At 40.0% G+C, this 26,134-nt stretch overlaps 1 protein-coding gene across 2 annotated transcripts in view; it reads left to right on the top strand.

Annotated features, from left to right (window-relative positions):
• Positions 1 to 26,134, top strand: part of LOC149818402 (E3 ubiquitin-protein ligase UPL1-like) — a 51,717-nt gene that overhangs the window by 13,557 nt on the left and 12,026 nt on the right. For both annotated transcript variants that reach the window (XM_089984818.1, XM_089984819.1), the window contains exons 4-13: positions 1,780 to 9,843; positions 9,922 to 10,239; positions 10,711 to 10,912; positions 10,991 to 11,271; positions 11,539 to 11,834; positions 12,024 to 13,161; positions 13,271 to 13,417; positions 13,566 to 13,646; positions 13,975 to 14,200; positions 14,317 to 14,456. In XM_089984818.1, coding sequence (XP_089840944.1) covers positions 1,780 to 9,843; positions 9,922 to 10,239; positions 10,711 to 10,912; positions 10,991 to 11,271; positions 11,539 to 11,834; positions 12,024 to 13,161; positions 13,271 to 13,417; positions 13,566 to 13,646; positions 13,975 to 14,200; positions 14,317 to 14,456 — 10,893 coding nt within the window. The remainder of the gene's footprint in view (positions 1 to 1,779; positions 9,844 to 9,921; positions 10,240 to 10,710; positions 10,913 to 10,990; positions 11,272 to 11,538; positions 11,835 to 12,023; positions 13,162 to 13,270; positions 13,418 to 13,565; positions 13,647 to 13,974; positions 14,201 to 14,316; positions 14,457 to 26,134) is intronic.

Raw genomic sequence — 26,134 nt, 5'->3', positions numbered from 1 at the left:
TACAACCCTCCAATTGCTTTTCGGATCTTGACTGGGTTTATATAAAATGTTTGGATCTTTAGAAATCCAATTGGATTTCAATTGAGTTTTGGGTCCATTCGGGATCCAAATCCATGTGGGTGAATGCTTTCTCTTACAAGCTTGGAGTATGTGTCTGGCCCTCAAATTTTTTTAAAATGATGACAAATTTAAAGCTTAATGGAAAAAGTTAACCACAAGTGGAGAAGATTCAGATGCCAACTGTCTTCGCTTGTAACGTGGGGCCATTACTTATTAAGCGTGCCTTCTGTAGCTCATTGTGGGAAAAAGTGTGCCCTTTCTTTGAGGCTAAATTAAGAAGTGTGCCCTTTCTTTATCCCAAATGAAAGAACAAAATAAGCTTTGGATGTCAATTGTCTTTGGTTTAGATATCTTGGGATGCAACTATTATGCGGGAGAACTACTTCCACTTCCAGAATAAGGTTGAGATTGAGATTCACACAAACATTGATGCTTGGGTAGCTTAATGTCTACTAAGATTTTAGTCAATTCTGTGCTTACTAGTCAAACAATATGCACATCCCTTATTTCTACTGCCTAAGACATTCTCCAAATGACTCAACAAAATCTTTAAAGAATCCAGTGGAAAGGTGCGAACTGTCAACAAACACTTCACTTGGTCTTCATGTTCTATGCTGACAACCAAATACAAACATGACACCAGCCATGCTACTTCACTTGATGAACATAGTCAAATCTTCATTCACATGGTCAACACCATGCATGTGATTTCACCTATGTATCTTCTGTGCTCTTTGAGCTCATTATGTTATTACCTGCATATTTCTTTTAAAAATTTGTTGTTGGCATGTCTATATTTGTATTTCTTAATGATCTCGAGTTTTGGCTTGGTAATTTGTATGTAAAAGGAATTTAGAGTCTTATTTACACAAACATAAAATGAGTGAGACATAAAAGACATACACAGACGTAAAATAAGTGAGATATAAATGCGCCACCATGTTTTGCTTTGCATAAAATTGCCATTATTGTGTCATGTATTTATGTTGTATCTACGCCCTTGTTTGTATGGAGAAAGAAACTTACCTTGATAATTGGAGCTCAGTTATTTTCCTGCCAATAAAGAGAATGTGTAGCTTGATGCCTTGAGTTGTTCAGTTGAACTTTGAAGCCACTTGATGTGTATGATCACCAAGGATGTAGATGTAGGGTAGTGGTTGATGAAGATGATCAAATCCAACTATGGGCTTCTTTTTGGGTATTGGGTTTGGGTGGAACAAGCAAATAGAAGGATAAGATAATCTATATGAAAGTGATGTTTTGAGGTGTTTGATGCTCTCTTTGTAGGACTGAGATTATGATTCTGCTGTAATAGACTCTCTTGTTATTAGCTGGCGATTGTGAATAGAGCTATGCATGAACCAAACCAAAATTGGGTTTGGTATATTTTATCTTGACTTGGTGCAACTCACACCAGGCTTGAGCTCAACTTGGCCCTGAGCTTGGGCTGTTTTTCTCCAATTGCAGTATAAGCAGGCGTCCTTGTTCTTTTGATATCTGGAGTCCTTGTTCTTTCTGGTTGATGTGGTTTACTTTCTGCTGTTGTTTTATCTGGGATTATGTGGGGATTGTGCAAAAAAGTTTGATAGGCATATCCTGATTATTTTGCTCGTTTGGGATTTGCATATATCTGAGGACACTATTGTCTAGATTTAGGTGTTATTCATGATTGTGCACATGGACTTTTTTTCTAATTATTTGGCTGGATCTGAAATGCAGCAGCATCTTTCTTCTCTTCTTGCTTGCACGGATGCAGATGTTGTGGAGGCCAGTTTACAGACTTTTGCTGCATTCTTAAAGAAAACAATTGGGAAATGTTCTATCAGAGATCCTACCTTGAATTCGAGACTTTTTGCATTTTCCCAAGGATGGGGTGGTAAAGAAGAAGGCCTTGGGTTGATTGCATGTGCCACCGAGAATGGATGTGATTTGGTGGCCTACCAGCTAGGTTCTACTCTTCATTTTGAGTTTTATGAATCAAGTGGGTCACTTGATGAGCGTGCTGGTAAAGAAGACATGAACAAAGGTCTGCAGGTGATTCATTTGCCTGACATTGGCTCTCGCCAGGAGAATGATCTGGAGCTTCTAAACAGGCTAGTGATAGAATATAAAGTGCCCCAACGTTTACGCTTTTCACTCTTGACAAGACTCCGCTTTGCAAAGTCATTTGGCTCATTGGCTTCTCGTCAGCAGTACATCTGTATAAGCCTATATGCATTTGTGGTGCTCATTCAAGCTAGCAATGACGCTGATGGCCTGACTGCATTTTTCAACAATGAGCCTGAATTTGTGAATGAGCTAGTGTCTTTATTAAGTTATGAACATTTTGTTCCTGAAAAAATTTGCATTCTAGCAATTTTATCTTTGGTGGCACTTTGCCAGGATAGGTCTCGCCAGCCAACTGTTCTAGGTGTTGTCACATCTGGGGGCCATCGAGGAATCTTACCCAGTCTCATGCAAAAGGCTGTTGATTCCATTACAAGTGACTCTTCAAAATGGTCTGTTGTTTTTGCTGAAGCACTCTTGTCTCTTGTCACTGTTTTGGTATCTTCATCCTCAGGATGCTCTGCTCTGCGGGAAGCTGGATTTATACCCACTCTTCTTCCTCTTCTTAAAGACAGTAATCCTCAACACTTGCACTTAGTGAGCACATCAGTTCATATTCTGGAGGCATTCATGGACTACAGCAACCCTGCTGCAACACTATTCAGGGACTTAGGGGGTTTAGATGACACAATTGCAAGACTAAAAATAGAAGTGTCTTATATAGAGAAGGGCTCGAAGAAAAACGAGGAAGACCATCAGGCTCATGGCAGTAATGGGAAGGGTAAAGCTGTTGTCGACACTTCTGGTGATCTTGATATTCGGCCTCTCTATTCTGAGTCATTGGTTTCCTATCACCGACGGCTGCTGATGAAAGCACTACTTCGTGCAATATCTCTTGGCACTTATGCTCCTGGTAGTGCTGCCCATATTTATGGTTCAGAGAGTTTGCTGCCACAATGCTTATGTAACATTTTCAGAAGAGCAAAAGATTTTGGTGGTGGCGTATTTTCTCTTGCTGCTACTGTCATGAGTGATCTTATTCACAAGGACCCCACCTATTTTTCTGTTCTGGATGCTGCTGATCTGCCTCGAGTGTTTCTGGATGCTATCATGGGTGGTGTACTTTGCTCTGCAGAAGCTATATCATGCATTCCACAATGCTTGGATGCCCTGTGTCTAAATAACAGCGGCCTCCAGGCTGTGAAGGATCGAAATGCTTTGAGATGTTTTGTGAAAATATTTACCTCCAGGACCTATCTACGTGCCCTCGCTGGTGATACTCCAGGATCTTTGTCCACAGGCTTGGATGAATTGATGCGCCATGCATCTTCTCTTCGTGGGCCTGGGGTGGATATGTTGATTGAGATATTGCATTCAATATCAAATATAGGATCAGGGAGCGAACCATTATCACTTTCTACAGAAATTCTGAACTTGTCTTTGCCTGTACCGATGGAAACTGATGTAGAAGAGAGGGCTTTGATTTCCTCAGATGATGGGGAATCGTTCAAGATGGAGGGTTCTGAGCAAATAGTTGAGGCCTCTAGTGAAGGTTCACTTGCAAATGTTGAGCCCTTCCTTGTTGAATGCATAAGCAATGCTGCTCGCCTTCTAGAAAATGTTCTCCAAAATGCAGATACTTGCTGCATATTCATTGAGAAAAAAGGAATTGAAGCAGTTCTACAATTATTCACATTGCCCTTGCTACCTCCTGCTGCTTTGAGCGGTCAGAGCATATCAGTTGCCTTCAAGAGCTTCTCACCACAGCATTCTGCTGCACTTGCCCGAACTGTGTGTGCATTTTTAAGGGAACACCTCAAGCTGACAAATGAATTGTTGACTTCAGTAGCTGGGACTCAACTTGTTGATTTGGAAGTAGCAAAACAAACAAAAGTTTTGAGATGTCTTTCTAGTTTGGAAGGTCTTCTGTCCTTCTCCAATTTTCTTTTGAAGGGAACAACTACTATGGTGTCTGAATTGGGTTCTGCGGATGCTGATATTTTGAAGGATCTAGGGAAGACCTTCAAGGAAATACTTTGGCAACTTTCTTTGATCAATGATTCAAAGATAGATGAGAAGCGAGATGCTGATCAAGAAGTGGGATCAGCAGATGCTTTACCATCAAATATCATTGGCAGAGAAAATGATGATGACCTTGTTTCATTCATCAGGTATGTCAATCCTGTTTCAATTAGGAGTGGTTCTGCATCCCGTTGGGCTGGAGAACCTGATTTTTTTTCTGTAATTCATCCTGGAGAAGGTGTAAACAGGCATGGTAGAAGGCATCATGCAAATGAAGCTCTAAGCAGAGCACGTGGTGGAAGAAATAGTCGTTATGCAGATGCCTCTCACATTGATTCAGAAGGTTCTACAAACACATCAGAAACATCTCACATGCAGGAAAGTAAAAGAAAAAGTCCTGATGTCATGATTTCAGAAGTCTTAAATAAACTTGCTACTGCCATGCGCTCTTTTCATGCAACTCTAGTGAAAGGGCTCACAGCTCCCAATCGACGGAGAGCCGATTCTGGGGCACTTAGTTCTGCTGCTAAGAACCTTGCAACTGCTCTTGCTAAAACTTTTCATGACAGTCTCAGCTACTCGGGCTATCCTAGTTCAAGTGGCCTTGAAATGTCTCTGTCAGTGAAGTGTCGATATCTTGGAAAGGTTGTGGATGACATGGCAGCCTTGACTTTTGATAGCAGGCGACGATTATGTAATACGACCCTGATAAATAACTTCTATGTACATGGAACATTTAAGGAGCTTCTGACCACTTTCGAGGCTACAAGCCAGTTGCTATGGACTCTACCTTTCACTATTCCTGGTCCCAGTTCAGCCCAAGAAAACACTTTAGAAGGAAACAATCTGTCTCACAATTCCTGGTTGTTAGATACATTGCAAAGTTATTGTCGTATGCTTGAGTATTTTGTCAATTCATCTTTACTTTTGTCGCCACCATCTGCGTCTCAATTGCTTGTTCAACCTGTTGCTTCTGGGCTGTCAATTGGGCTCTTTGTGGTCCCTAGGGATCCAGAAGTTTTTGTTCACATGTTGCAGTCTCAGGTTCTTGATGTGATTCTTCCCGTATGGAATCATCCTATGTTTGCTCGTTGCAGTGCAAGTTTTATTACCTCTGTTGTTTCTATTGTTGCTCATATATACTGTGGTGTAGGAGATATAAAGAGGGGCAGAAATGGTGTCACAGGAAGTGCAAGTCAGCGTTTAATGGGACCCCCTCCTGATGAGTCTGCTATTGCTACGATTGTGGAGATGGGATTTAGTCGAGCAAGGGCAGAGGAAGCACTCAGACGTGTTGAGACAAATAGTGTTGAAATGGCTATGGAATGGTTGTTTAGCCATGCAGAGGAGCCTCTGCAAGGGGATGATGAACTTGCACGGGCACTTGCCTTGTCACTAGGTAACACATCAGATGCATCTAAAGAAGACAGTGGTGATGTGATGAGAGATGTTCCAGCAGTGGAGAGAGGGGCTGAGCTTCCACCTATTGATGATATTCTTTCTGCATCTATGAAATTGTTTGAAAATAGTGATTCCATTGCCTTCCCCTTGACTGATTTGCTTGTGACCCTTTGTAATCGGAATAAATGTGAAGATCGCCCAAGAGTGGTGTCTTATCTCATTCAGAATTTGAAGCTTTGTCCCATGGATTTCTCTAAAGAAAGTGGTGCAGTATGTGCAATCTCTCATATTTTAGCCCTGCTTCTCAGTGAAGATGGTAACACTCGAACAATTGCAGCAGAGAATGGTATTGTTCAAATTGTATTGGATATCTTGACGAACTTCAAGCTGTGCAATGATTCAAGGGGAGATATTGCAGTTCCAAAATGTATAACCACTTTATTTCTTATCTTGGATAACATGTTGCAGTCCAAACAAAAAGTTTCTTCAGACAACCCTGGAAGATCCCATTCAGGATCAATAGCCAGTGCTTTGGGAGATGATACCATTTTATCACTGTCAACATCTAAGACGGAATGCAAACCTGCTTCTGATGGCCAAGAAAAGGAAACAGCTGATGTTTTTGAAAAGATATTAGGGAAGTCTACTGGGTATGTAACCATTGAGGAGAGTCATAGACTGCTGGCAATTGCTTGTGACTTTATAAAACAGCATGTTCCTGCTACAATCATGCAGGCTGTTTTGCAACTATGCGCTCGCTTAACAAAATCACATGCTATAGCAATGCAGTTTCTTGAAAGTGGAGGTTTGGCTGCTCTTTTCAGTCTTCCTAGGAGTTGTTTTTTCCCAGGTTATGACAGTGTGGCATCTGCTATTATACGACATCTTCTGGAGGACCCTCAAACCCTTCAAACGGCTATGGAGCTGGAGATACGTCAAACTTTAACAAGCATTAGCAGCCGTCATGGGGGCCGTGTTTCCACCAGGACATTTCTGACCTCCATGGCACCTGTTATTTCCAGGGATCCTAGTGTTTTTATGAAGTCTGCTGCTGCAGTTTGTCAATTGGAATCTTCAGGAGCGAGAATGTATGTTGTACTGTTGAAGGAGAAGGAGAAGGAGAAGGAGAAGGAGAAGGAGAAGGAGAGAGCAAAAGCTGCAGGTACTGAAAGTGGGACTGGGAGTTCCTCAAATGAGGGCATTCGAATGCCTGAAACATATAACAAGCTACATGATGGATCTGGAAAATGCTCAAAGGGGCACAAAAGGATCCCCCACAGTCTTGCACAAGTTATAGACCAGCTCTTAGAAATCATAATGAGCTATCCCTTGCCAAGGAAACAGGACCAATGTTTGAGCTCTGAGGTATCTATGGAGATTGATCCACCTGCCACTAAGGAAAAGGGTAAATCAAAGGTTGATGATGACAAAATGGGGGATGATCACTCATCTGAAGGATCTGCTGGTTTAGCAAAGGTGACTTTTGTCTTAAAGTTGATGAGTGAGATTCTTCTGATGTATGTTCATGTGGTGGGTGTTGTTTTGCGGAGGGATTCAGAAATTTGTCAACTGCGTGGATCAAGTCAAGTGGATGGTCCAGGACATGGTGGGCTACTGCATCATGTACTGCATGAGTTACTTCCATTATCTTCTGACAAAGCTTCTGGAAATATGGATGAATGGAAGGATAAGCTCTCTGAGAAAGTTTCATGGTTTTTGGTTGTACTGTGTGGCCGTTCTAGTGAAGGACGTAGGCGAGTGATAGGTGAACTTGTGAAAGCTTTGTCTGCATACTCAAACTTGGAGAGCAACTCCTCCAAAAATGTCTTGTTACCTAACAGAAAACTTTTAGCTTTTGCTGATTTAGTGAACTCCATTTTGTCTAAGAACTCATCTTCGAGTACTTTGCCAGGTCCTGGATGCTCACCAGATATAGCCAAAACTATGATAGACTGCGGAATGGTTCAATCATTGACAGGTATTCTTCAGGTTATTGACCTTGATCATCCTGATGTTCCAAAAGTGGTAAACCTGATATTAAAAGCATTGGAGAACTTGACTAGAGCTGCAAATGCTAGTGAGCAAGTGTATAAATCTGATGGAATCAATAAGAAAAAATCTTCAGGTACCACTGGAAGGGCAGAAGATATAGCTGTATTTTCTAATGGCGAAGCAGTGGAGAACAATCAAGTTGCACATCCTCAGCAGCAAGATACAGGTGTAGTTCGAGCTGAAGAACCACCTCGAGAAACTTCTATTAATGCAAGTGAGCCAGATGAGAACCAAAATCAGCCTATGGAACAGGATATGAGGATAGAAGTGGAAGTGACTGTACGTGCTCATCCTTCTGTGGAGCATGGGGTAGAGTTCATTCGTGGTGAGATGGAAGATGGGCACAATGCAGATAGTGTTGGAATGACTTTTCGTGTTGAGCACAGAACAGTTGATGACATGGGTGATGACGATGATGAAGACATGGGTGATGATGGTGAGGATGATGAGGAAGATGAAGATGAAGATGAAGATGAGGATGAAGATATAGCCGAGGAGGGTGGTGCTCGGATGTCTTTAGCTGATACTGATGTGGAAGATCATGATGATAATGGCCTAGGAGATGACTATAATGATATTATGGATGAAGAAGATGATTTTCATGAGAATCGTGTTATAGAAGTTAGATGGAGAGAAGGTCTAGATGGTTTAGATCATTTACAGGTTTTAGGGCGATCTGGTGCTTCAAGTGGTCTAATTGATGTTGCAGGTGAACCCTTTGAAAGGTTGAATGTGGATGACATTTTTGGCCTTCGCCGGTCTAGTGGTGTTGATCGCCGGCGTCAAACTGGAAATAGACCTTTCCTTGAGCGATCTGGTTTAGATCACATTAATGCTTTTCAGCATCCTCTTCTTGTAAGGCCATCCCTGTCTGGAGAGTCAGATGTTTCAATGTGGCCATCTGCTGGAAGTGCACGAGATGTAGGCTTTGTTTCAGTTGGAAATATTGATGTTGCTCACTTTTACATGTTTGATTCTCCAGCTCTTCCATCTGAACATGCTGCAGCTAACATTTTTGGTGATCGTTACATGGGGTCTGCACCAACTTCATTGTTTGACTTTTCAATAGGCATGGACCCTTCACATTTTTTGGGAAGAAGAGGGCCAGGTGATGGTCGGTGGACTGATGATGGCCAGCCTCAAGCTGGTGGGCAAGCTGCTGCTATTGCACAAGCAGTGGAGGAGCAATTTGTTTCTCAGCTTCGTAGCTTGGCCCCAGCTGAAAGTCTTCCAGTGCCCAAATCATCTGAGAATTCTGAAGTGCAGGATAAGCAACAAAGTGAATTGCTTCCATCAAATTATGAGAATCCGCCCCTAGTGAGTGGAGATGTTTCTGCAAATGAACAAGGTGGAGGTTTGCATTCAACACTAGCAATTCAATCATCACATCATGACACTTCAGCTGCTATAGTAGATGCATCTCTTCCAGATTTATCTCATGGGACTCTGAATTTTGATACTGCTGTCAGAGAACCACAAGAACATTTTGCTACCCAGCAGTCGAACTTGATGCATTGTGATGAATGTGTTGCCAATGCTACTGAAAGTGTGCAGATCATGAATGGAAATAATTCTTCTGGTGATCTTTCTGATCCAATCCCTGAGTTTGCTCTGCCATCTACTGATGTACAGGATGAAGTTCCTCTAGGTCAGGATGGATCAGGAATAGCTGCGCCTAAGGATCAGTTTCACTTTGAAGGCAGTATTGGAGCTTCAGGTGCAGAGACCCAGTCAAGCACTTACACTTTGCTAGATTCTGGCTTACAAATTGCTGGTGCAGTTCATGGCCAAACTGTGCCATTCCAAATCAGTGCAGACATCGAGATGGATGGTGCAGATACTGTTGCTAATCAAGCTGCTGGGCCTGCTTCTAATAACGGAGCAGATGAGCCATCGTCGAGGCAAAGTTCTGAAGTAGCTGCACAGGTTGGTAATCAAGCTGAACATGATAATGTGAACAATGACACTTCAGGAACTAATGTAATAGATCCAACCTTCTTGGAGGCACTGCCTGAGGATCTTCGTGCAGAAGTGTTGGCATCAACACAAGCTCAGTCTGTTCAAGCTTCAGCATATGTACCTCCTCCAACAGAAGATATCGATCCTGAGTTTTTGGCTGCTCTTCCTCCTGATATCCAAGCAGAAGTTTTAGCTCAGCAAAGAGCTCAAAGAGCCTTACAGTCTCAGCAAACTGAAGGGCTAGCAGTTGACATGGACAATGCATCAATAATAGCTACTTTCCCAGCAGATTTGCGTGAAGAGGTCAACATATTGAATTCTATTTTCTGCATTGTTAGTTTTTGTGCTTGTGCATGTTCTAAATTATTTCATATGGTTCAGGTACTGTTGACGTCTTCAGATGCAGTTCTATCAGGACTGCCATCACCGTTGCTTGCTGAAGCTCAGATGCTCAGGGATAGATCAATGAGCCATTATCAGGCTCGTAGCCTTTTTGGTGGTAGTCATAGACTTGGTGGGAGGAGGAACAGTATAGTGATCGACAGACATACGGCAATGGATAGAGGTGTTGGAGTCGCAATAGGTAGAAGGGCAGTTTCTGCTATTGCAAACAGCTTGAAGGTTAAAGAAGTTGAGGGGGCACCTCTTCTGGATGTTAGTGCATTAAGAGCATTGGTTCGCCTATTGAGGCTAGCTCAGGTTAATTTTCTTTCAACTATGTTTTTTTTATGCCTGCAAATAGATTCCAAATTGATCAATTACTTTGTAAAAGGTTAATTTGGAGTTTTGCCAATTCATTAAGTGCAAACGCCAGCATGGTTAAAGTCCTTTATTTCAGATGTTTGTCAAAGTAGCTACTTCCGTTTTACCTTTTTGCTACATAATACACTCTATTATTAATGCTGGTTTTAATTCTGAATGTGAAGATAAAATAAGTTTTTCTTTTAGCATGACCCACATATTAAATAATCACATCAAGTGTTTTTCTAGGTTTCAGATAAGTTTTATTTGCTTTATGATATTCAATTTCTATAATATATGGGAACTTGTAGGTTGATTTCACCTCAAACAGGGCAAGGGGATGCTGTTTTTGAGCACTTGCAGTCTTGCAGTTATTGCTTTTTCTTTAGAATGTTTGGTTGACGTTAATTTGTCATTTTGCATGCTCAGCCCTTGGGCAAAGGTCTTCTGCAGAGACTCTTATTGAACCTATGTGCACATACTGTTACACGAGCTGCTCTTGTTTGCCTCTTGATTGATATGATTAAACCTGAAGCACATGATGTTGCTACCACATCCAGTATGATGACTTCTCAGAGGCTCTATGGTTGTCAGTGGAATGTGGTTTATGGTAGATCACAGCTATCAGATGGTACTCTTCTGCACCTGGAAATTTTCATTGTCTTTTGGAGTTTATAGGTATATAATCACTCCATTTATTGTGTTGCAGGCCTTCCACCTCTTGTATCACGCCGCATTCTTGAAATCCTGACATACCTAGCAACAAACCACTTAGCTGTTGCAAATATTCTTTTGTACTTGGATAACCAGGAACCTTCATCTCATGCTCAGATGGAGTCCAAGAAGGAGAAAGGAAAGGGGAAAGTTTCGGATGGATCAACATTTACTGGCCTTTCAGAAGCTTCTCAGAAAGGCGAAATACCACTCAGATTATTCCTGAAGCTGCTAAGCCAACCGTTGTTCTTACGTAGCACTGCTCATTTGGAACAGGTAGGAAGAATTTTCTTCATAGCTGGAAAAATTTTACCTACAACTTGGACTAATATATTACTATGTATGCATTCATATTTCAACTATAGTTGGTTGCACCTATAAGACTTTAAGCTGGCTATGGACTTGGGCAGATAGCTGAGTCAACTATAGCTTCTTGATCTGGCAAGGGGACTTTGGTGGTCTCCTTGTCTATCAGGTTCAAAATTTGACTCTGTCGCTCACAACAAACTATGATCTAATCCATAGTTACATATTTTTCTGCAGGTTATGAGTCTTCTACATGTGGTGGTCAATAATGCTGCAACAAAGATTGATTCTGAGCTTCCTTTCAATCAAGCTCCAGCATCTAGCACGCGGGTTTTAACTAATGAAACAACACCATCTGATGTTCAAAAAGAAGCTTCTATATCTGAACAAAACATTAATCAAGATTCTAGTAAAAAGTCTGAAGCAGAAGTCTCAACTTCTGGTGGCAAGCGAACTGTTAATACACATGAAATCCTCTTGCAGCTCCCTGAGCCAGAATTGCGCAACTTGTGCAGCCTTCTTGCACAGGAGGGGTAAGTCTTATAAGTCAGCATCTTTCTTTCTGGTTCGTGCTCAGTTAGTTTTAAAGTTCCTGCAAAATCAGAAGTTTCAAATAAACCAGTTGTTTATTCTGCATTGAAGCATTGATAGTTGATACTTTCCTTTTCTTTATCACTTTTGTTTCTCTTTTCTTTTTCTTATGTACAAAATCATCTCATTAGGCTATCGGATAAAGTGTATTCGCTTGCTGCGGAGATCTTGAAGAAATTGGCATCTGTGGCTGCACCTCACCGAATTTTTTTTATTTCTGAGCTAGCAAGTTTGGCACATGGTCTGAGTGGCTCTGCGGTCAATGAACTCATAACTCTCCAGAGCACTCACATGCTGGGTTTGAGTGCAGGCTCTATGTCCGGAGCAGCAATTTTGCGGGTTTTACAAGCACTTAGTGCATTGACCTTAGTCAATTCAGAGGGGAACAAGGGTGAAGAGAATGACGGAGAGCAAGAAGATCAGACTACTCTGGTGGAGTTAAATTTGGCACTTCAGCAGTTGTGGCAAGAGCTAAGTGTGTGTGTTAGCAAGACGGAATCAAAACTGGGACACAGCTCTTCATCTTCCTCTCCTTTGTCAAGTGCTGATGCAGGAGACCATGTTGGTGTGTCTTCTGTTCAATCCTCACCTCTTCCACCTGGGACCCAGAGACTTCTGCCCTTTATAGAAGCTTTCTTTGTTTTGTGTGAGAAGCTACAATCAAATGGCACCATCATACAGCAAGATGCCAATAATGTGACTGCCAGGGAAGTCAAGGAGTCTTCAGGGAGTTCGTTGGCATCACCCTCAGCAAAATGTGGTGGAGCTACTCAGAAGCGGCCTGATGGAACTATCACATTTGCAAGATTTTCTGATAAGCATCGGAGGCTTCTGAATGCTTTTATAAGGCAAAATCCAGGGTTGCTGGAGAAATCACTCTCTTTGATACTAAATGCACCAAGGTTGATTGATTTTGATAATAAAAGAGCATATTTCCGCTCAAGAATTAGACAACAGCATGAACAACATCCTTCTGCTCCTTTACGAATAAGTGTTCGGAGGGCATATGTATTAGAGGACTCCTATAACCAGTTGAGGATGCGGCCTAGTCAGGATCTGAAAGGTCGGCTGACAGTTCAGTTTCAAGGGGAAGAAGGAATTGATGCTGGTGGTCTGACAAGAGAATGGTATCAGTTGCTTTCCAGGGTCATATTCGACAAGGGAGCATTGCTTTTTACTACCGTTGGAAACAACACTACATTTCAACCTAATCCAAATTCTGTTTACCAACCCGAGCATCTTTCATATTTCAAATTTGTGGGCCGTGTGGTAATTTTCGCCACTCTTTTATTTGACTGGACGAGAATAGTTCATGTTCCTTTTTTGTTATTTCTCTTAGTGTATCTTTACAGTTCAACTCATTTTTTTATACTTACAGGTTGCCAAAGCATTATTCGACGGTCAACTCCTTGATGTTTACTTCACTCGGTCCTTTTACAAGCATATTCTTGGTGTCAAAGTAACTTACCATGACATAGAGGCAGTTGATCCTGATTACTACAAGAACTTGAAGTGGATGTTGGAGGTTGGTATTTTGATTTTTCCATTCTGTATCATAATTATTTTCAGCTTTAGACACGTTTCAACTTGTATTATCTGTCGTGTCTTTTATTTTTACTGAAGTATGCAAGGTGTTTTTGTCTAACTGATGTTCTGATTTTCATCTTGAACAGAATGATGTAAGTGACATCCCTGACCTGACATTTAGTATTGATGCTGATGAGGAGAAGCATATCCTGTATGAAAAAACAGAGGTAAACAGTTGTTTAGAATTTTGAAAGCAGAAAATGTTTTAAGTCGGAAAATGAAGGGATTAAGGAAATGATTTTATTATAGTATCATACCACTGCAATGTTGAACATTGCTGATACTTTTCAAAAGTTGTAGTAGAATACCTTTAAATTGTTTTTTGGAAATCTATGCACAGACAAGCATGTCCCTTTATTACATAACATAGTCAATATGTGTGGTACTTCATTATCTTGCATGTTGACTACAATTTATTTTTAACATCGATTGTAGTTAACGGTATGTAGTGTTTTGACTATAGTTACTCATGCCCTTTACCTTTCTCTTTTTAAGGTCACTGACCATGAGCTTATACCTGGGGGGAGAAATATACCGGTCACTGAAGAAACAAAGCATGAATATGTAGACCTTGTGGCTGAACATCGTTTAACTACTGCTATCCGCCCACAAATTAATTCTTTCCTTGAAGGTTTCAATGAGTTAGTACCCAGAGATCTTATTTCAATATTCAATGATAAGGAGCTTGAGCTTCTAATTAGTGGCCTCCCTGAAATAGACCGTAAGTTTCTGTAGCATGATCAACTGAACTTGTATATGGAGTTTTGTTTTCTCTTCTTTCAGTTTAAAGTACACCAAAGTAATTCACGTGCTTTTTTCTTTTTTTAATCTTTACAGTTGATGATCTCAAGGCAAACACTGAGTATACAGGCTATACTGCTGCCTCTAGTGTCATCCAATGGTTTTGGGAGGTTGTCAAAACATTTAGCAAGGAAGATATGGCTAGGTTACTCCAGTTTGTCACTGGCACATCCAAGGTAATCTCCTCTATTTAACATCATATTGTGGTTTCCCATTTGATTCATTCTTGAAAGAATATCATAGCCTGTGTGCAGAGTTAGTTTAGGGTCAGGGTTCAGTCTTGCGTGGATCTTTTCACATGGAACTCTCTATTGGTCATTCTCAGTCTAAGCCCTTCCTGGTTATTTTATTTTTTTTGGCTTGCCTGGTTGATTGGGAAAATTATTATTATCTGATTGCTGTTTTGCATAGATCAAGTGGATGTAAAGACTATTTGGGATGGTCGTGGTGACTACTTAGTATTGTTTGGATACTCAAGACAAGGGTATCCAACATGGATGCCTGAGGAAAACCATAGCTTCACAATGGTAGTTATCTGCCAGTGTTTGGCACAATGGACAATAATGCAGTGGCTTGCCAAAAAGAAAATAGAAAATGAGAAGTCGATGGGAGTATCACATATAAGGGTGAGGAGTTTAAGACACAAAGATCCTGAAATAACTTAAGATCAATAGATAAAACCTTGGAAAGTGTGGATCTCAGTGTCTCAAATAATCTCAAAGACTAGGTTCTGGCATGTCCATAATAAATTTGAATGCAACTCCTAGGTGCAGATGTAGTAGCTGCTGGTGAGTGTTCGATACCCTGTTTCAGGCCGTAGGGGGGATTCATGGTGAGGTTGAATGAGAGAGGGGTAGCTAGTGACAGGGCACCGTCTGTCAGTGTAATGAAAAAAGCAGCACAAATGATGCAAAGAATTCTTCAAAGGAGGCAAGCAAAGAGCCAAGAACACATGCACTTAACGTGCGCAAATAACCCACTAAGGGGTAAAGTGCCTAAAAGGCAAAGAAAATATTATTCAAGAAGAGAACAACAAGGCTTCAAAAGCCATACATTACAAGAGGGAGCACCCTCTTTTTATAAAGGAGGAAAAAGGAGAGGGGACCACATGGGGCTCCCTTCTAGTCGTTGGGAGCCCAAACGACGGGTGGGGCCCCATGTGGTCCTTATTACATATAAAAATAAAAAGAAAAAAGAAAAGAAAAAGGAAGAAATAAAAGAAAAACCTAAAAAATAAAATGAACCAGGAAATTACCAAAATATCCCTATCGGGTTTTTGGGTATACAATAAAGAGAATGTATATATATATATACTTATATATATACATATTTTAACACGCCTCCTCAAACTTTACAGGGAGAAGACCGGAAGTTTGCCAAGAAGAAACATAAATCGCGGAGTTAGAAGCGCTTTGGTGAAGAAGTCAACCAACTGATATTCTGAAGTAATATATGATAAAGTGATGGTTCCTCTGAGAAATTCATCTCGCACATAGTGGCAATCCATTTCAATATGCTTGGTACGCTCGTGGAAGGTGTGGTTGCTTGCGATGTAAATCACACTTTTGTTATCACAACACATCTTGGTGAAAGAGGAAATGAGAACACCTATATCACATAGGAGACTTATGAGCCATACAATTTTCATAGTTGTCATTGTCATGGCTTGATATTCAACTTTAATAGATGATAGTGAAACTTTTTGGTGCTTCTTACATCTCCAAGAAATAAGTGATTCACCTAAAAAAATGCAAAAATCAGTAGTTGAGATTCAATCATTGAGATTTTCTTTCCAGTCTGCATCAGTATAAGTAGTTAATTCAAGAGATGAAGACGAGGATAAGAAAAGCCCTTTGGAGGTGGTGTTCTTGATGTAGCGCACAATTCTCATCACGACCGCCATATAAACTGAAGTAGGTGCATGCTGAAACTGACTTGCAGCATGAATCACATGAGCTATATCTGGACGGGTGATGGATACTTGGATCTTCAAGTAGAACACCATCCTCAAGTCTCAGTTTTGCATTTATAACTTCAGGAGTTTCAACTTTCTTTTCATTTGAAACCCCCGACTTAGTACAGATGTCTGCTGCTAATTTCATTTGAGATAGAATGTATCCTCGAGGGGAATACACCACTTCAATACCTAAAAAATATCTCAAAAAACCCAAGTCAGACATATCAAAAGTTTTCTTTAACATAGTTTTAACTTCATTTACTCCCTTTTTGTCACTTCCAGTGATGATCATATCATCAACATACAAAAATAGAATAACAATGGAGTTACCTGTTTTCTTAACAAAAAGTGCAGTGTCAGTATAACACGAAATAAAACCCAAATTGATTAATACATTAATAAACTTGTCGTACCAAGCTTTGGGAGCTTGCTTAAGGCCATATAATGCCTTTTTTTCAATTTCAAATTTTTACCATTTAGATTCATGCTAGGAGTGTAAATTTTCCTTTTTGTTCCTGTATTGAGAAAGAGAAGAGAAAGCGAGAGGGAGAGAAAGGGAGAGATCGACTGCGGATGTCACGATTTCGGTAAAAAAAATCGTGACCTAAACATGTATTTAAGTTTACATTACACTATGGGTCGGGTCTGGTATATCCAGACCCGATAACTAAATACATGATCTTTACATACATGGACGGTGACATGGATCGGGTCGGATCCTGCACCTTTTTCACCCCCCCTCAAGTTGATCATGGTTTTGGACCATGAACAACTTGCTTTTAAGCATCCAAAAGTGATCCTTGGTTAACCCTTTGGTAAATATGTCTGCAACCTGTCTTTCAGTACTGACAAACTCAGGTTCAATCTCTTTTTCTTTAACCTTCTGCCTCACAAAGTGTTGGTCGATCTCAATGTGCTTGGCACGACTGTGATGTACTGGATTGAATGACATATTGATAGCACTTTGATTGTCACAGAGCAAGGTAGTGTGGGAGATCTTTTCTCCTACTTCAGTTAGAAGATGCCTGATCCATGTGACTTCGGCAGTGGCAGCAGCCATGGATCTATATTCAGCCTCAATGCTTGATCTAGCGATAGCTTTTTGTTTTCTACTGCTCCAAGAGACTAAATTTCTTCCAATGAAGGCACAATATCCTGATGTAGATCTTCTTTCGTCGGGATCTCCTGCCCAGTCTGCATCACAATATACAGTAATTTCGTGCTCGTTTTGGCCATGGGACTGTGGTAAATATATCAATCCATCCCCAATAGTCCCTTTCAGATATCTAAGGATCCTCTTGACCGCTTCCATATGTCTAGTACGTGGCGCATGCATAAATTGAGACACTTGATTGACTGAATAAACAATATCAGGTCTAGTGAATGTGAGGTATTGTAACATTCCTATTATGCTGCGATACCTGGTGGGGTCATCACACAGATCTCCATCATGAGCGCTAAGTTTTTGATGAAGTACACTCGGAGTTCCTAGAGGTTTGCAGTCTTTCATGCCTGCCTTGCTGAGAACATCTACGGTGTACTTGTGTTGAGTGAGTGTCAATCCATGACCCTGGTTGTCAACTTCTACACCAAGGAAATAACGTAGAACTCCAAGGTCTTTCATTTTGAACCTTTGACCTAATAAGTCTTTTATTTTTTGGATGTGGTCCGCAGAGTTTCCTGTGATGATAATATCATCGACATAAATTAATAATAGAGTGGTCACAGACTGGCTTTTAAAGATAAATAATGAGTGATCCAGCATGGAACGTGAAAATTCATGTTTTTGAATCTCTGATGAGAAGCTATCAAACCAAGAGCGAGATGCTTGCTTCAGGCCGTAGATGGCTCTTTTTAACCTGCATACATGGGTTTTACAATTTTGTTCTTGATATCCAGGGGGTTGTTCTATGTATACCTCCTCCTTCAAATCCCCATGTAAGAATGCATTTTTTACATCAAGCTGACTCAACTTCCATCCATGTTCAACAACCATGGAAATAATAATTCGAATCATTCCCATTCTTACAATCGGACTAAAAGTCTCATCATAGTCTTGCCCTGCTTCTTGAGTGAATCCTTTTGCTACAAGCCTTGCTTTATATCGTTCAATGGTTCCATCTGGCTTGTACTTGATTTTGTAGACCCATTTGCATCCGACAACATTTTTGTCAGGTGGTCTGGGAACAACTTCCCATGTTCCACATTCATGCAAGGCTTGCATTTCATCATTCATGGCTTCTACCCATTTCATAGAAGCTGCTGCCTGATAATACATGATGGGCTCTTCATCCTTATTGATGGCAGTTAAAAACAGTTGAAAATCCAAGGAGAAGTTGTTATAACTAACCCACCTGTCAATAGGATGTCGTATACGGTTTGATTTTCTGACTGCGAGGGTATGAGAAGGAGTAGGATTGGCGACTGAGACATGATCTAAATGGCTTGATGTTGTCGGTCTCTGTCTGGAATAGACAATGCCTTTGTATCTGCCCGGTACTTCCTCTGCATTCTGTGACCCCGACGTCCCAGTGTTCTCAAATACCTCTTCTTCTTGTTGCACGCATTCTGAGGAACCTGTTTCATTGGAGCCAGCAAAAAGTTTTGAGCTTAGCCAAGGATAGTAAATTTCAGTTGACATATTCGTTGTGTCAGCTCCGTGATCAAAATTTTGTTCATCAAAGACAACATTTCTTGAGGTTCTGATACGTTTGTTGGTGGGATCATAACACCTATATCCTTTGTAGTCATCTGCATATCCCACAAATCTGCACTTTTGGGCTTTGTCTTGAAACTTGTTTCTCAGGGACTGATCGATATGCACATAGCAAACACATCAAAAAACACGCAGATCATAATAACTAGGATAAGTTCCAAAAAGACAGTGATAAAGAGACTTATTTTTCAGAATAACCATAGGCAGTCTGTTTTATCACATGCACCACAGAATGGAAAGCTTCTGTCCATAAGTTGATGGGAAGATTGCTGTCATGAAGCATACTCATGGCACTTTCAACGATATGCCTGTGTTTTCGTTCAACAATTCCATTTTGTTGAGGGGTGTGAGGACATGACACCCTTCTTCCTATTCCGTTACTTTGAAGAAAAGAGATAAAATCACGGGATGAGAATTCCCCACCTCCATCACATTGGAAAAATTGAATGGACTCAGAAAATTGATTTTTGACAAGGGAAAGAAAATTTTGAAACAAAGAGAAGACTTCCGACTTATTTTTTATGAAATATATCCAAGTGTATCGAGTATAGCTATCAACAAAGATTAGATAGTATTTGCTCCCAGATCCAGAGGCAACTGGGGCGGGTCCCCATACATCAGAACAAATTATCTTAAAAGGTTTTGAAGCTCTCTTATTAATGGAATGAAAAGGCAATACATGACTCTTGTAGGAAAGACAACTAGAACATTTGTGACTGTTCTCATCCCTATTTAGACTTTCTTTTGGAATGAGATTATTAGATACAAGTTTCTCAATGAAATGACCCCCACAATGTCCTAATCGACTATGCCATAAGAATGACTTATTACATTCAGAAATACTAAAAACATTAGCAGAAGAAGATGAACATGACTCTAATGAAGGCTCTGAATTCAGGTGGACAGGGCGGACAGCATGACAAGGAGCTTCTTCAAAGACATACATATTGCCTCGTCTCTTTCTTTCAGCGAATGTTTCCCTCGTGCGAAGGTCCTTGACCTGCACAGAGAAGAGAGTGAATTCAACTGAAGCATTATTATCATCAATAAGTTTGGAAACAGAGACAATATTTTTCTTAATGTCAGGAGCATGAAGAACGTCAGAAAGAGTAAGAGTGGAATGTGACATGGGAATGACAGTTTTTTCAACATGAGAAACAGGATGGTGGGATCCATCTCCAGTGACAATCTTACTTTTTCCAAAATAAGGAATGAGATTAGAAATCTTACCTGCATCACCTGTTACATGAGTCGTTGCCCCTGAGTCGACAAACCAGGTGCCTTCATCGCTCTGCTTCAATTTTAACTCTGACAAGGCAGATATCAGCAGATCTTTAATCTCTCCACTGCTTGAGAACTTCCTTTTGTTTTCTGTCTGTGGACCCTTTCCTTTATTATCTAGATTATGCCAACAATTCGCCTTGATATGCCCCTTTTTGTTACAAAGGAAGCAGGTAGGAATGGATCTTGACCCCTGCGCATGAGCTAACATATTTGGAGTAGGAAGCAAACCACGCCCTCCGTGTCCACTTCGCCCTTGTCCTCCTCGTCCGCGTCCTCTACCATAAGACACCCCTGTGGCAAAAACTTCCTGAGAATTTGTGTGAATGTGAGATTCCTCAGAGAACCTTTTCAGAGTCATCTCATACTGAATTAATTTTGCTCGCAACTCATCAAAGGTAGGAAGGGCAGGGAGACACAATAGGGAAGTGACGATCATGTTGTAGTCGGATCCCAATCCACTCAGAGTCTGTTGTACCATATCGCTGTCACTCACCGCGCATCCTATAACTGCAAGTTGGTCTGTGATAGTCTTCATCTTGTTAAGATATTCCATGATGGTCATGGAATCTTTTCTCAACATCTGGAATTCCCTCTTGAGAAAAACCATTCTCGCCTGCGAAACTTGTGAATATGTTTGAACCAATTTTTCCCAAAGTTGCAGAGCAGTACAATTGTCGGGAATGGCAACAAGGACTTCTTGGGACAAGGTGGAAGTGATGTATGCAACCACTGATTGATCTTTCCTTTCCCAGTTGAGGTACTCAACATTCTTGACATGCACAATTGAACTTACTCCTTTGTCGTCTTTTTCTTCTCTCGTAACAAATTCGAGTGGGACGAGAGTGGTTCCATCAAGATGACCTAAGAGACCTTGACTCCTTATAAAAGGAATGATTTGTCTCTTCCAAATCAAGAAGTTTGAGGTAGTTAACTTTTCAGAAACGAGTTGAGTGAGAAAACTTGAGGAAAGATTGGATGAAGATGAATGAAGATCCATGAAAAAGGAGTTTTAACAAGAAAGGGAACTCCTTTTTTTTTTGGAGTATTCACAGAGTGCTCAGTCTGCAGTCAGAGAGGTTTGCTGATCGCCTATTTTTTTTTTTTTTTTTTTGCACTGAGTAACTCAAAGATAGACGACCAGAAGCTGTCAGAAGAAAGACTGAGTTTTCAATGTGAATCCCACTCGTAACAGTCAGAACAAAAATGATACGAGAAAAGGCAAATGAGAGCAAAGAAATGAACAGATTTTCTGTCGCACAGCAGGCTGGACAACAAAAAGGATTTGAAAAAAGGAGATTTAAAAAAAAGAGATTCACGTGTCCCAGATTTTATGTTGCAAGTCTGTAAGTCTGCCCCAAAATAAAGAAGGGACACGCAAGAAAAGAGATTTGAATAAAGAAAGAATATTCACGTGAAGTAGATTCATGTGAAATTCACGACCTTTTGATGTACAACGTTCACGTGAATCAAGATTCACGTGAATTCTTCGTGAACAAATTAGGGATTCACGTGAGATGTGAATCCACTAAAGGAAGAAATGAAAAAGGTGGGAAAACAGAAAGGGAAAACGAGAGGTGGAGATTGAAATCGTGGTAGAGAAAAAAAAATCTGAAGGAAATGAAGGAAAGAATAGGCAAAACCTCAAACCTTGATTTGCCGCACCTTCGGAATCCACTTCAACCCTTAGCTGGATCTTGGCTCTGATACCATGTAAATTTTTTTTCTTGTTCCTGTATTGAGAAAGAGAAGAGAAAGAGAGAGGGAGAGAAAGGGAGAGATCGACTGCGGCTGTCACGATTTCGGTAAAAAAAATCGTGACCTAAACATGTATTTAAGTTTACATTACACTATGGGTCGGGTCTGGTATATCCAGACCCGATAACTAAATACATGATCTTTACATACATGGACGGTGACATGGATCAGGTCGGATCCTGCACCTTTTTCAAGGAGGTGGTTCCATATAAACTTCTTCACCCAGATCTCCATTAAAAAAGGCATTCTTAACATCAAATTGAAAAATGAGCAATTTTTTAATAAAAGCTATTGCAATAAGAGCTTGAACACTAGTCATTCGAGCAACAGGGGCAAAGGTCTCATCATAATACACCCCATATTCTTGGGCATATCCTTTGACTACTAATCGAGCCTTAAATCTTTCTAATGAACCATTACTTTTAGTTTTTACTTTAAAAACCCATTTACATCTAATGGGTTTCCCCTCTTTAGGGAGATCAACGATTTCCCAAGTTTGTGCTTTATTAAGTGCATTAAGTTCAAGTTCTATTGCTTCATTCCAATGGTCATATTGTTTGGCATAATTATAATGCGATGGTTCATGGAAAGAGTGAAGAGCTAACAAACAAGCTCAAAAATTTGGAGAAAAGGTATCATAAGATACAAATCTATTTGGTATTTTAGAAATACGATTTGATCTTCTTTGAGAGGATTCTTCTATCGATTCGTTTTGAGAGAATTTCTCAAGAGCACAAGGGAGATTATTTTCATTTCTTCCAGAATAAACTTGTGTGCGATTTGTTACATTTTCATTTAAGTTTTCATGTAGGTCATGTTGTTCATCATTTGAAGGTTCAATATGATCCTCGATAAGAGATTCAATCGATTCAACATGATCATCTATGCATTTTCCTTAATGTAACAAGTCAAACAAGAAGGAATAATCAACATTTTCATTTAGGTTATGCGAAAAACCATTTTCTTCTTCAAGAAATGTGACTTCTTTTGAGATATAAAGTTTGTTATTTAATAGGTCAAAAACATCGGTAACCTTTTTGTTTTTCGCCATATCTTAAGAAAATACATTCAATTGCCCTTGGAAAAAGTTTATCGTTTTTGTGAGTTAGAACAAAACACTTAAATCTAAAAATTCCTAGTCTTTTATAGTCGGGAGACATTGTAAAGCTTTTCAAACGGAGAAAGATTTTTTTAAAGAGGATGAGGGTGTTCTATTAATTAGATATGTTGAAGTCAGAACAACTTCAGCCCAAAAAGATTTTGGAATATTTTTGAAAACTAATAGAGTTCTTGTTGTCTCTATTATGTGTCTATGCTTTCTTTTCAAAGGCCATTTTGTTGTGGAGTGTTTGGACAAGAACGTTGATGACAAATTCTATTTTCTTTTAAACAGCTTTGAAAGTCATTAGACATGTATTCTCCTCCCGAATCGGATGTAAGAATGGATAGGATTTCTAAGAATTGATTTTTGACCATTGCATGAAATTCTTTGAAAAAAGCGAAAACTTCGGATTTGCGATTTAGAAAGTAAATCAATGTAAATAGAATAAAGTCGTCAACAAAGACTACATAATAGGAAAAACCTCCTTTAGATACAACAGGGGAAGGACACCATACATCGGAATGAATAAGTTCAAATGACTGTATGGGAACATAATTTCTTTGAGGAAATGGAATAGCTTTAGATTTCCCAAAAATGCAATCTTTACAAGTCATATGTTTGTTTTTACAAGTATTGTCCAAAAAAGGAAAAAGAAACATCTTTAAAATTTTCGGATGACCAAGTCTCTTGTGCCAAACTTTAATACTTTTGTCATTTACAAAATTACAAAATGACTTGGATGGAAGAGTCAAAAAATCCATAAAACAATGATTGCCCCTCCTATGGCCTTGCCCAATCAGCTTCCCTGACTGGAGATCCTGCACGGTGCAATCTTTAGATGAGAAAAAGACTTGGCAACAATGATCGGTAATTTGAGAAACTGAGAAAAGATTTAAGTTAACTTTTGGAACAACTCTTACTTTAGGGACAAAATAAAATTGAGAGGATTTTAAATCAAAGTGTTCCAATACTTTCAATTTTTAAGGATGTCCCATCGGCCGTTAAAACATAAGAAGATATGGGTTCAGAAAAAACATTAGAAAGAGAGTTTTTATGAGATGTCATGTGAAAAGAAGCACCAGAGTCTAGTATCTACATACCTGGAGGTGATGATGAATAAGCTATGGCGGCTCCTGAAGTTGATGTTGAAGAAGTCTTGAGAAGATGTTGGAGGACTTCGGAAATATGATTAAGAGTTTCTTTGATATCTCCTCCATTGACATTTTCTTCTTTCTTCTTTGAAGAATTTTCTCCAACCGCGACCACCTTTCTTTTGAGTTTTGGACAAACCGGCTTAATATGCCCAATTCATTACAATAGTGACAAATCACTCCCTTTCTATACCCATTATTTTTTTGAAAAATGAGAAGGTCTATATGCTTTTACATTTGTTCCCGGCCTAGTAATGACCAAAATTTCATCATTCTTAAGACTTATGCTAAGACGACTTTTCGCTTGACATACTTCTGTAAAAGCATCTTCAATAGGTAAGGCTTTACTTATATGAAGAAGAGATGCTCTAACTTGTTCAAATTCTAGTCTAAGCCTATGAAGAAATTGAAAGAAATGTTCTTTTTCAATTTGTTCTCTTCTTAACTCAATATCTTCCGGAGCCACCCACTTGGGCTCAAGAAGAGCGAGCTCATCCCAAAGAGGAGTTAAAGCACTAAAATAATCACGGACACTCATATCTGCTTGTCTAATAGACCTAATTTTTTCTTAACAAAAAAATTGTCTCTTTTTGGGTATATACATACCCTTAAGGAAGAACTATGCTTCATTGGCTCTCCTAAATTTCGCAATGTTGGCACAATTTTTAATATCAACACTGTTTATGAACCATGCCAAAATTTTGGCATGGTTACTTTTTCAATCTACTTTGGATTGGTGCTCATTAATGACCTTAATGCGGTCTTCCCCATCTAGAGCTTTCTCAATACCTCCTTTAATTTTGGTGAGCTTTAAAGAGGGTTCAAGAGTGGTGCCCATCACAAAACCCCACAACTTCTTACCTTTTAGATGATTTTTCATAGTCGATGCCAACATAAGATAGTTTGCGCCATTAAGTTTGAAGGAGAGCTCAACTCTTGATTTGTGCTCCACTGATGAGGAGAAAAATATGAAGAGCTCCAAAAGATCTTCCAAGATTAATAAAAAACCAATGGCTCTGATACCATGTAATGAAAAAAGCGGAAGCACGAATGATGCAAAGAATTCTTCAAAGGAGGCAAGCGAAGAGCCAAGAACACACACACGTAACGTGCGCAAATAGCCCACTAAAGGGTAAAGTGCCTAAAAGGCAAAGAAAATATTATTCAAGAAGAGAACAACAAGGCTTCAAAAGCCATACATTACAAGAGGGAGCACCCTCTTTTTATAGAGGAAAAAGGAGAGAGGGGACCATATGGGGTTCCCTTCTAGTCGTTGGGAGCCCCAACGACTAGATGGGTGGGCCCCCATGTGGTCCTTATTACATATAAAAATAAAAAGGAAAAAGAAAAGAAAAAGGAAAAGAAAAAGGAAGAAAAAAAGAAATAAAAGAAAACCTAAAAAATAAAATAAACCAGGAAATTACCAAAATACCCCTATCAGGTTTTTGGGTATACAATAAAGAGAATGTATATATATATTTTAACAGTCAGCCTGCAGGAGCTCGGCAATCAGCCTGGAGCTTGCCGGCAGCATGGTGAAAAGCTCTATGATGCACACAATTGGGTTCGACGTGTACCTCTGGATCGAGGGATCATCACGGCTCACGATCAGGACTGCGCATGATCATGGAAATGAAGTTCAGGAAAGCAAAACCTACACAGATGTGGTCAAAACAACGTTAAAACCCAAGGTGGAAAGCAATCATAAATATGCTATCCTCGTCAGGGAGGAGGGTGTGAGGTTGGTGTGGCAGATGAAGGCGAGAGGTCACAGGCTGCAGATGTGGCTCTTCCAAGGAGAGGACATGAGGGTGATCAAAAAGAGGGTGGGGGAACTTCACTAGCGTCAAACCAGGGACATCAATCTACTAGCCATATCCGACCTTTGG

Source organism: Nuphar pumila, chromosome 13, assembly GCF_984573655.1.
Source record: "Nuphar pumila chromosome 13, dmNupPumi1.hap1.1, whole genome shotgun sequence".
NCBI lineage: Eukaryota > Viridiplantae > Streptophyta > Magnoliopsida > Nymphaeales > Nymphaeaceae > Nuphar > Nuphar pumila.
This window is presented reverse-complemented; position numbering and strand designations above follow the sequence as displayed.